This window comes from Microcaecilia unicolor, chromosome 6 (assembly GCF_901765095.1).
Source record: "Microcaecilia unicolor chromosome 6, aMicUni1.1, whole genome shotgun sequence".
Lineage (NCBI taxonomy): Eukaryota > Metazoa > Chordata > Amphibia > Gymnophiona > Siphonopidae > Microcaecilia > Microcaecilia unicolor.
Genome location: NC_044036.1, coordinates 218043969 through 218056024, shown reverse-complemented (window position 1 = coordinate 218056024; position 12056 = coordinate 218043969). Strand labels below are relative to the sequence as shown.

At 48.7% G+C, this 12056-nt stretch overlaps 1 protein-coding gene across 1 annotated transcript in view; it reads left to right on the top strand.

Annotated features, from left to right (window-relative positions):
- Positions 1 to 12056, top strand: part of ANAPC2 (anaphase promoting complex subunit 2) — a 492733-nt gene that overhangs the window by 350958 nt on the left and 129719 nt on the right. Inside the window, exon 11 of the mRNA XM_030206193.1 lies at positions 9906 to 10109. Coding sequence (XP_030062053.1) covers positions 9906 to 10109 — 204 coding nt within the window. The remainder of the gene's footprint in view (positions 1 to 9905; positions 10110 to 12056) is intronic.

Sequence of the window (12056 nt, the reverse complement as noted above, 5' to 3'; positions counted from 1 at the left end):
GCTCCTCACTGTCCCCTGATTGCCAATCAATGGGTTCTTCTACCCTGCTCCCTCCCAGCTGCTCTTTATTCCCCTGATTGAGCTTACTTAGAGTCTCCTGCCCCTTCCCCTGATTGAACTTACTCAGAGTCGCCTTCCCCTTAGCCCTCTGGGACTGGTAGTGTGAATAATTTTTACTTGCTCTACTCTGTCTTTCTCAGGGTATGCTGGGAATTGTAGTCCCTGGCTCTACTTGGTGTCTCCCTCAGGGGCTGCTGGGAAAGGTAGTCCATGGCTGTACTCTGTGTCTCCCTCAGGGGCTGCTGGGAATTGTAGTCTTTGGCTCTCACTATTTCCCCTGAGGAAGGTGACCAACTGCTGTCCCTAACATGATGGATCTTTGGGGACTAGAATCTACGGTGACCACCCCTACGGGCGGACTCAGGCCACCCCGAAGGAGCCCTTCTCTCCCCTTCCCTGTCCATTTCCCACTCCATGTCCTTGTACTCTTCAAACTAGCTATGCAGACTAGGGGTGCATGTGTTTGCTTATCTCGACGATTGGCTGGTGAAGAGCACCTCGGAGGACGGTGCTCTGGAGTCCATGCGAATGACTATTCAGGTGCTAGAGCAAATGGGGTTCCTAATAAATTACTCCCAAGTCCCATCTCCTGTCCAAAGATTGAAATTCATTGGAGCACTGCTGGACACGAAGACAGCTCGAGCTTATCTTCCTGAGACAAAGGCAGACAACCTCCTGTCTCTAGTGTCCATGGTTCGAGCGTCTCAGCAGATCACAGCTCGGCAGATGTTGAGATTTCTGACCCACATGGCCTCCACAGTTCATGTAACTCCCATGCCACATCTACATATGAGATCAGTTCAATGGACCCTAGCTATGGGGGACCTTGAGGATGTGATCCAACTCACCACCGATTTTTGAAATTATCTTCAGTGGTGGTCAGTCCGGTCCAATTTGACAGTGGGACGACCATTCTTCAGCCACGAAAAGTGGTGACAACGGATGCATCCCTCTTAGGGTGGGGAGCTCTTGTAGTTGGGCTTCACACTCAAGGAACCTGGTCCTTCCAGGAAACGAGTCTTCAGATCAACCTCCTGGAATTGCGAGCAATCTGGAATGCGCTAAAGGCTTTCAGAGATTGGCTGTCCAACCAAATCATCTTGATTCAAACTGACAATCAGGTTGCAATGTATTACACCAATAAGCCGGGGGCGGGGAGGGCACCTGATCTCGCCCTCTGTGTCAGGAAGCTGTTCAGATGTGGCTTTGGACAATCTGTCATGGCATGTTTCTCCAAGCTACTTATCTGGCAGGCGTAAAAACAGTCTGGCCGACAGGTTGAGCAGGATAATGCAACCTCACGAGTGGTCTCTAAACATGGGTGTCGCCCGTAAGATCTTCTGAGCGTGGAGCACCCCCTTGGTGGTTCTTTTTGCCACTCAGATCAGTCACAAGGTCCCTTAGTTCTGTTCCAGGCTTCATGCCCATGAGAGACTAGTGTCAGATGCCTTTCTCCTTCATTCGGGAACAGGCCTTCTGTATGCGTATCCTCCCATACCTCTAGTAGGGAAGACTTTGCTGAAACTTAAGCCAGACCTCGGAACCATGATCCTGATTGCACCCTTCTGGCCGCTCCAGATTTGGTTCCCTCTTTTTCTGGTGCTGTCCTCTGAAGAACCGTGGAGATTGGAGTGTTTTTCAACCCTCATCACCCAGAACGAGGGGTCGCTTCTACATTCCAACCCCCAGTCTCTGGCTCTCACGTCCTGGATGTTGAGAGCTTAGAATTCGTCTCCTGGGTCTTGCTGGCTTCCAGGAAAGATTCCTTTCAAATGGAGGAGGTTTGCCATCTGGTGTGACAGCAAGGCCCTAGATCCTCTTTTTTTGTCCTACACAGACCCTGCTTGAATACCTTCTACACTTGTCAGAGTCTGGTCTGAAGACCAACTCCATAAGGGTTCATCTCAGCGCAATTAGTGCTTATCATCGGCTTGTAGAGGGTAAGCCTATCTGTGGACAGCCTTTAGTTATTCGCTTCATGAGAGGTTTGCTTTTGTCAAAGCCCCCTGTCAAACCTCCACCAGTGTCATGAGATCTCAATGTCGTTCTCACCCAGCTGATGAAAGCTCCTTTTGAACCACTGAATTCCTGCCATCTAAAGTACTTGATCTGGAAGGTCATTTTCTTGGTGGCTGTTACTTCAGTTCGTAGGGTCAGTGGTGGATGCACGTTATACTAAGTTCCTGCTGAAGGTGGTGTCGGAGTTCCATCTGAACCAGTCAATTGTCGTGCCAACATTTTTTTCCCCGACCTCATGCCCACCCTGGCGAAAGCAGTTTGCACACTGCAAGAGAGCATTGACCTTTTACGTGGAGCGAACAAAGCCCTTCAGACATTCCGCCCAGTTGTTTGTTTCTTTTGATCCCAACAGGAGGGGATTCGCCATCAGAAAACGTACAATCTCCAATTGGCTATCAGATTGCATTTCCTTCACTTATGCCCAAGCTGGGTTGGCACTGGAGGGCCATGTCACGGCTCATAATGTTACAGCTATGGCTGCGTTGGTGGCTCACTTAAAGTCAGCCTCCATTGAAGAGATTTGCAAGGCTGCAACGTGGTCACCAGTCCACACATTCTCATCTGACTACTGCCTTCAGCAGGATACCCGACGCGACAGTCAATGCTGCAGAATCTGTTCGGGGTTTAGAATCCAAGTCCACCCCCCGAGGCCTGTTTTTATTCTGTTCCAGGCTGCACTCTCATCTAGCTGTATATAGTTTCAGGTTAATCTATGTTATGTACTCGCTGTTGCGAGGCCCAGTTGACCAGTGTTCATTGTTTTGAGTGAGCCTGGATGCTAGGGATACCCCACATGTGAGAACAAGCAGCCTGCTTGTCCTCGGAGAAAGTGAAGATACTTACCTGTAGCAGGTATTCTCCAAGGACAGCAGGCTGATTGTTTTCACAAATCCTCCCACCTCCCCTTTGGAGTTATTTGCTATTTTTTTTTTGCTTTTTTATTTAACTGAGGAGGCGCGCTTGCGAGGCGGGCAGGAAATCAGTCCACGCATGCGCGCTGCAGGCGCACTAGAAGACTCTGGCAAAACTTTTTAAATATTTTGCTCTTGCAAAACGCCGGTTCCTGTGCCAACGCGGACGTCGACCCACATGTGAGAACAATCAGCCTGCTGTCCTCGGAGAATACCTGCTACAGGTAAGTATCTTCGCTTTTCAGGCATTGATGCTCGTTTCCTGTATCCAATCCTACAAGCTTTACATGAGCCTATACTTCCAGTCCCTGGGCCGCAGTATGTTCAGCCTGGTGGATTCTCTCCCTCAGGAGCAGGCTGCTGAGCTTCACCAATTGGCCAATAAGCAACTGGAGTGTTGCAAATACAGTGGGGGAAATAAGTATTTGATCCCTTGCTGATTTTGTAAGTGTGCCCACTGACAAAGACATGAGCAGCCCATAATTGAAGGGTAGGTTATTGGTAACAGTGAGAGATAGCACATTACAAATTAAATCCGGAAAATCACATTGTGGAAAGTATATGAATTTATTTGCATTCTGCAGAGGGAAATAAGTATTTGATCCCCCACCAACCAGTAAGAGATCTGGCCCCTACAGACCAGGTAGATGCTCCAAATCAACTCGTTACCTGCATGACAGACAGCTGTCGGCAATGGTCACCTGTATGAAAGACACCTGTCCACAGACTCAGTGAATCAGTCAGACTCTAACCTCTACAAAATGGCCAAGAGCAAGGAGCTGTCTAAGGATGTCAGGGACAAGATCATACACCTGCACAAGGCTGGAATGGGCTACAAAATCATCAGTAAGACGCTGGGCGAGAAGGAGACAACTGTTGGTGCCATAGTAAGAAAATGGAAGAAGTACAAAATGACTGTCAATCGTCAAAGATCTGGGGCTCCACGCAAAATCTCACCTCGTGGGGTATCCTTGATCATGAGGAAGGTTAGAAATCAGCCTACAACTACAAGGGGGGAACTTGTCAATGATCTCAAGGCAGCTGGGACCACTGTCACCACGAAAACCATTGGTAACACATTACGACATAACGGATTGCAATCCTGCAGTGCCCGCAAGGTCCCCCTGCTCCGGAAGGCACATGTGACGGCCCGTCTGAAGTTTGCCAGTGAACACCTGGATGATGCCGAGAGTGATTGGGAGAAGGTGCTGTGGTCAGATGAGACAAAAATTGAGCTCTTTGGCATGAACTCAACTCGCCGTGTTTGGAGGAAGAGAAATGCTGCCTATGACCCAAAGAACACCGTCCCCACTGTCAAGCATGGAGGTGGAAATGTTATGTTTTGGGGGTGTTTCTCTGCTAAGGGCACAGGACTACTTCACCGCATCAATGGGAGAATGGATGGGGCCATGTACCGTACAATTCTGAGTGACAACCTCCTTCCCTCCGCCAGGGCCTTAAAAATGGGTCGTGGCTGGGTCTTCCAGCACGACAATGACCCAAAACATACAGCCAAGGCAACAAAGGAGTGGCTCAGGAAGAAGCACATTAGGGTCATGGAGTGGCCTAGCCAGTCACCAGACCTTAATCCCATTGAAAACTTATGGAGGGAGCTGAAGCTGCGAGTTGCCAAGCGACAGCCCAGAACTCTTAATGATTTAGAGATGATCTGCAAAGAGGAGTGGACCAAAATTCCTCCTGACATGTGTGCAAACCTCATCATCAACTACAGAAGACGTCTGACCGCTGTGCTTGCCAACAAGGGTTTTGCCACCAAGTATTAGGTCTTGTTTGCCAGAGGGATCAAATACTTATTTCCCTCTGCAGAATGCAAATAAATTCATATACTTTCCACAATGTGATTTTCCGGATTTAATTTGTGATGTGCTATCTCTCACTGTTACCAATAACCTACCCTTCAATTATGGGCTGCTCATGTCTTTGTCAGTGGGCACACTTACAAAATCAGCAAGGGATCAAATACTTATTTCCCCCACTGTATGTGACCAGAGGGACTTATGACTCTTGATGTGGCATACAGACTCTCCGCCATGGGCGTGGGGATACGCAAACTCTCATGGCTGTGTATGTCTGACCTGGAACTGGCAGTTCAGGAGAGGATAACGAAAGTTCCGTGCTTGGGAAACATTTTGTTTGGAGATAAAGTGGAAGAAGTTTCTGATCTCATAAAGAAACACACTGATATCATCCAAACTCTGTCTTAGCATCCTCCTCCTCCAGGAGGTTTTCCAGTGGGCCTTGGTGGCAACCCTGCTATTCTTAAAAGTGTAAGTTCCCCCCGCCTTCCTGCTCTGCCCAGCAGTCCCAATGCCAGCGTCCCCGGCCTCGCCAATCCCAGTCTCTGAAGTCCCAGATGACATCCCAGTCAAGGCCAGGAGCGAGCTTTTGACTAGCTCCAGGAGAACATAGCTACATTCCGTTCCAAATGACCTTCCGATGTGGGAAGGCTGAATTTTTACTATCACAAGTGTCCCCTTGTAACCTCAGGCTGGTGGGTTCTTCAAATTTTCCGTCCCAGTTACGCCCTTGATTAGCAGCAGAAACCACCAAATTGGCTACCAAGAGCATCGTCACTCAGCTTTCAGGACAAGCTTATAGAGGAAATATCTGCCCTGGAAGAAGGGAAGGGATTCTATTCCAGGTACTTCCTTGTGCCCAAAAATACAGTGGTGGGGGGGGGGGGGGGGGGGATTTCATCCCATCCTAGACCTAAGACCCCTGAACAAATTCCTGGTCAAAAGTTCAGGATGATTTCTCTGGGCACCTTTCTCCCCATGATTCAGGCAAAAAGTTGGCTATGCTCTCTGGACCTAAATGACGCCTACACCCACATTTCAATACTTCCCAGTCACAGGAAATATCTCAGATTTCACATAGGAAAACACCACTACCTGTACTGCGTACTGCCATTTAGTCTTGTATCAGCTCACAGTGTGTTCGCCAGATGTCTATTGATATTAGTGGTGTTTCTACGCAGGCTGGGTACGTATGTGTTTCCCTGTCTGAAAGATTGGCTGGTCAACAGCTTTTCGCAGGAGGGGGCGTCGGAGTCGACGTGCCTAACTATTCGGGTGTTGGAGTTGTTAGGGTTCACCTTCTCCCAGTCCATTGATTGGAGTACATAGGAGCCCTTCTAGATACATTGCAGGCTCGAGCTTTTGTTCCACAAGCGAGAGTAGAGGCCTTATCAGCGCTCGCCTCTCACATCTGTGCCAATAAGCAGATCACAGCTTGGCAAATGTTGAGATTGATGGGCCACATGATCTCAACAGTACATGTCACTCCCATGTGTCACATCCATCGCTCCCTCCGGCTGCTCCTCTGCGGAAAGCAGGAACCGATGTCCATCGTGGCGAGGGCCGGCCTTCTGGAGGCCGCGGCGGAGAGCCGGGTCTCACCGCGGCGAGAGCCGCCCAGTCCGGGGCTGAGGCCGTGGGCTGGCGATCGCGGCTTCCGGGCTCTCGATCGCCGGCTATGGGGTCCGTGCTTGCGCCAGTGGGGAGAATGGCGCCGAGACGCGATGGCCGGCGTCTCCTTCACTTTCGGGCGCGGGAACCCGAAGCTCCGCCTCTGAGGAGTTAGATTGGGAGGCTGGTGCTGTAGTCCGCCTGGGAGGTCGGACGGAACCAGTCAGAAGGAGTTTGTCAGTAACCAGGTTCTGATTGGCTGGCCATGTCGGCTGGGGCTGGGCGGTTGAATGCTGATAGTATTTAAGGAACGGGCCTGAGATAAGACATTGCTTCAGGTTCTGTTTCCCGAGGCCAGTCTTCGTGTGTTCTAGTTCTCAGTTGGTTTCCTTGCTCTCCTGGTTTTGACCTTTAGACTGTTTCTGGATTACTCTGCTAGCCGCCTGCCTTGACCTTTTGCCTGTTTCAGACTACGCTGTGAGCTGCCTGCCCTGACCTGTTGCCGGTTTTGGACTCCTCTGTTTTCCACCTGCCCTCTTCTCTCCTGGTTCCAGTTCTGGGTCAGTTCGTCAACCCAGCGGTTCCGGAAGTCCCGTTGACCGCCTGCAGCTGGGGGCTCAACCCTTGGTGAACGGCGGTCGCCGCGGGTGAAGACTTGGGGTTGCACGGCTGTCCTCTGAGGTCCTTCGGGGCCTTGCGGGACCTAAGGGCTCACCTTCTTTTCAGACAAGACACCATGGCACTTTTCCACTTGGGAGAAGCCCAGTGTGTCAGGATTCCTGGAAGTCAAAATTATTGCTGGACATACTTATATTAATATTAAACCAGCTTCTGACCTCTGAGAACTTCCCCCTCCCCCTCAGGAACCACTGAGGATGACATGGACCAAATGGCCTAAATAGCCCTGGGTTTAATTGCTCTTGATCAGCAGAACTCTCTTTGAGAACAAAGGAGGCCAGACATAGAGGCTCCCATAGCTTGGGATAAACATAAAGGAATCCTGTGCAGAAGAAATGGATCCTCAGAAGCTTAGCTGAGATTGGGAGGCGGGGCTGGTGTTTGGGTGGTGGGGCTAGTTCTGGGCAAGACTTCTACGGTCTGTGTCCTGAAAATGGGGCTAGGTCTTTTTCTGCCGTCATCTACTATGTTACTATGTTACTATGTGTGTATATATATATATGAGTGTGTGTATATATGTGTGTGTGTATATATGTGTGTGTGTATGTGTGTGTATGTGTGTGTGTGCAAATGTGTATGTGTGTGTATGTGTATATGTGTGTGTATGTATATATATATATGTGTGTATATGTGTATGTGTGTGTATATATATGTATATATATGAGTGTGTGTGTATTTGTGTGTATGTGTGTGTATATATATGTGTGTGTGTGTGTGTGTGTATATATATTTATTTATTTATTTATTTATTTATTTATTACATTTGTATCCCACTGATTGGTAGGTTCAATGTGGCTTACATGGAAGAAAGGGAAGGTACGAAAGACTGGTTAAAGATAAAGGAGAGGGATTGACAGTTGTAGGCATAGGCGGTCGGTGGCCCAACTGTTTGGGGAGGCTAAAGGGGGCGGGGTTAGGGGGTGGGGCCAGGGGTGGAGCTTAAATCCATAATTGTCTGATAACACAGAAAAAATAAAAGTCACAATTAATACCTTTTATTAAATTTAGATATTAGATATGTATCATATGCCAAAGAATAAAGTGGTTGCTCAAAGCATATGCTAACCACAATCGCTCAACTGCAAAACACTATGCACAACTTTGTGCAAAAACACACTCAGAACCTTACTGTACCATAAATATTACACTGGGCAGAACCTAATACACCAATATACCACCCAAACCGACCTCACAGACTGTCAACAATATGAAACAAGGGATCATAATATCACAATTCTCATGTAGAGCCACAAAACATCCTAATTCATGTTTAATGTGGGCTAAAATGCCATAAATAAGTAAATAAATATAAACATTTAATGTTGAGCACCTGATTCTCAAAGTGGACATATTCCAAACACTATAATGAAAATAAAATGATTTTTTTCTACCTTTGTTGTCTGGTGACTGTTTTTCTGATCATGCTGGCCCAGTATCCGATTCTGCTGCTATCTGTCCTCTTAACTTCGTTTCCAGGGCTTCCTTTCCATTTATTTCTTTCCTCCTTTCTTCTTCATTTCTGGTCCTCAGCTTCTGCCTATTTTCTTCATCCATGTGCAGTTTTTCTCCTGTCTTCCTTTTCCCTCATCTCATCTCCTTCCTCACTCTTCTCTCCCCTCCATCCATGTCCAGCATTTCTTCTCTCTTCTCTTCCCTCCTCTCCCCTGCCCTCCATCCACCCATGTCCAGCAGTGACCCTCCTCTCCCCTGCATGCACCCATGCCTAGTAACCCTCCTTTCCCCTGCCCTCCATCCACCCACCCATACCCAGCGACCCTTCTCTCCCCCTCCATTCACAAATGCCCAGCGACTCCCTTCTCTCTCCTGCCACCCACACCCGAGTTGTTCACGAATTCTCCCTCCCCCCCCCCCTTCCCTCCGGATCCGGTCCCTCAGATCAACCTGACTCTTCGAATTCTTCGGGGCCTGCTGCCAGGCTGACTCTTCCCCGCTGGCGCTGCTGGTTTGCGCTTCAAAATGGCTGCTGAAGTCTTGCGAGGCCGCCTCTGTAAGTCTCGGCGGCCATTTTTAAAGCGCGAATCGGCAGTGCCAGCGGGGGAGAGTCACCCTGGCAGCAGGGCCCGAAGAATTCGAAGAGTCAGGTTGATGTGAGGGACCGGATCCGGAGGGAAAGGGGGAGGGAGGAGAGCCGGCTCCCAGCACACACTGCGGAGTTAAAACAGGTAAAGACGCACTGGAAGCTCAGCTGAGGGCGGGAAGGATTAGAGCTGCTTGGCTGCAGCAGTGCCAGGCAGCCCTGCGTTTGGGAGACGGGGGGGGGGGGGGGGTTGCAGCAAGGGGAGGAAGGTTACGGTTGGGCTGGGGAGGCTTAGCTTCCCCAAGCCTCTTATACGGGGCGCCTATGGTTGTAGGGAGTGAGTAAGAACGCGATAGAAATAACTTCAGTTTGTATGGGTTTTTGTGGAAGTAGTAGGTTGGGTTGTCCCATTTGTGTGTTTAAAAATATACATCTATCTATCTATATATCTATATCTTTCTGTCTCTATAGATATATATGTATGTATATATATGTGTGTGTGTGTTTATTGTATATATGTATTTGTTATTGCCGTCTTTTGCTCATACAAAACTGTTTGTGGGAAAGTTATTTGTTTTGCTTATGGGTGTTTATACTTTAAGTGGAGGGCATTTGGCACCATAGCCAGTGCAGTAACAAGTTTAAGTTATAATGCTTGTTTACATATGTTCCTGAAAATCCATGTTTTAATTGAAAAAGTAAATGCACATTTTTTTTTAAAATAAAGAGATATTTAGGAACTTTGTGTTCTTTCCTTTTTACCTTATATAGGATATGGCAGACTCCCGGCGCATTAACGCAAATATTCGAGATGAGGAGGAGAAGCTGCCTGAGGAGGAGAAACCATCCTTTAACCTGGTTGCTGTTATCTTGTCGAGCGAATTCTGGCCTCCTCTGAAAGAGGAGAAACTGGAACTGCCTGATCAAATTAAGGAAGCAATGGAGGCCTACACAAAGAAATACGAGAAATTAAAGGTTACATCTCTCATTTCACTACCATAGATACAAGACAATACAGCCCAGATACTCCTGAGTGCCAGAGCAGACACGCACACCCCTTTTAAAGCAGGCACACTGCCCACAGACTGTAATTTTTAAAAAGGGAATATTCAAAGAAGTGTATGTGAATAAAATGGTCTGAGTGCAAACTGCAGCCTTCAAATATAGGTTCATTGCATCTGTACTTGTAGGATAATGTCTCCAAGTGGGTTAGTTTTGCACATACCAGACATGAATGAACCTCACTTCTACCCTAGTGTATGTTATAATGTAGTAAATGACATCAGATGAAGACTTGTATCATCCATTCAGTCTGACCAACAATTTGGTTGCAACATAGCTTAAATCACATGTTATGTGAAGTCTGCTTACAAAACACTGCACCATTATAATCAACCCTGTACTGTGCCTAATTACAGACTGGGTTAGCCTCAGAGTCAGTTACAGTACCTGAAAGCTACTGACTTTCAGATTCTTTTCCAGAATTAAGCTATAAATGTTTGGAGGTCTCTGCAGAACAGCATATTTCCTCAGCAATCCTCCAGACCGTTGAAGACGCTTGGGTTATGCACTCCTACCAGCAGAGGGAGACTGAGAACACTAAAACTTCTTATACAAGTAGCCTGTGCAGACCTTCTGCTAACCAGTATTTTCTCAGTCTCAGCAGAGGGTAGATGTATGCAGCCTGTGCAGTGTACTCAGTCTGGTAGGCCCGTTTGGGGTTTCTAGGTTGGGTTGTAAATGTTAGAGAACCCACACTTGGATCTGTATTACAGGGTGTAAGTCCTAAGGGGCTTCTTATTCCCTGTGGGGTGTCACACCCGGGTGGCCGGGTCCCTCCCCCTGTGCTCTTCCTCTGGAGGACTGCTCGACCTCGGCTACAGACCTCGTTCTGTACCCTTGAGGCGTTTAGGCATCAGCATCAAAGTTTAAAATAAATAAATAAACGTTTTTAAAAGGCGGCTATTTTGGCAGTTCTTGTGGCAGTCCAGAAATAAAACGTCTTCAAGGGCGTTCTTGCCTTAGGCAGTTTTGCCTATTAGTCTGTCAGAGTGTTCGCGGCCATTATGTCTAAGCTGGCGAGGTGTCGGTTTTGCGCGAAGCGCAGCGTTGAAGTGAAAGGTGGCCAATGTAAATTTTGTGGGGAGCCTACATTGTCAGCGTTCTTCCCCCCGTGCTTTCCCCTGAGTCGGCGGAGGTGTTGGGCGGCGATTTGACCGCACATTCCGGGCCGGCAACGGCGGGGCCGTTTTTTGCGGGAAACGCGGCCATTTTGGCTGCGCGTCACGGGTCGGCCTCAACGGAGCCGTTTTTGGCAGGAAGCATGGCCCTTTTGGCCGCACATTCCATACCAGCGCTGGGGGACCCATGTGTGGCGGGAATCGCGCCTAGTTTAGCCGCGGATCACGCGATGGACCTGCCGCCTCAGGAGCGAGGGGGGTCCATCGCGGAGACTGCAGGAAGTGTTCTTAGGGCTTCAGCAGGGTCGGGGGGTCTGGCTTCCCCCCTGAGTTTGTTTGGTCTCTGTATAATGCCTGGAGGCTGCTAGCTCAGTGAGAGTTAAGTGCCCACGGGTGGATATTTCAGAGCCTGTGGAGATACTTTCTCTGCCTGGGTCGGACGTTTGGAGTGACCCAGGAGAGGAGGATCTCTTAGATGTGTCTGAGGATCAGGATGGGCTAAGGCCTGGGGAAGATTCTTCAGTGGTTCGCATTTTTCATAAGGAGGAGTTGTTAGAGCTCATTGATCAGGTGATCTCTTCTTTGAAGTTTGCTCCTGCGGCCACTCCCTCTGCGGAGGGACCCCAGGTAGATCCCTTGGTTAAGGGGATTCGGAGAGCCTCTCGTTCCTTTCCCATGAATTCAGACATTAGGGACATGGTTTTTCAGGAATGGTCTGTGCCGGAGGCTGCTTGTAAGGTGT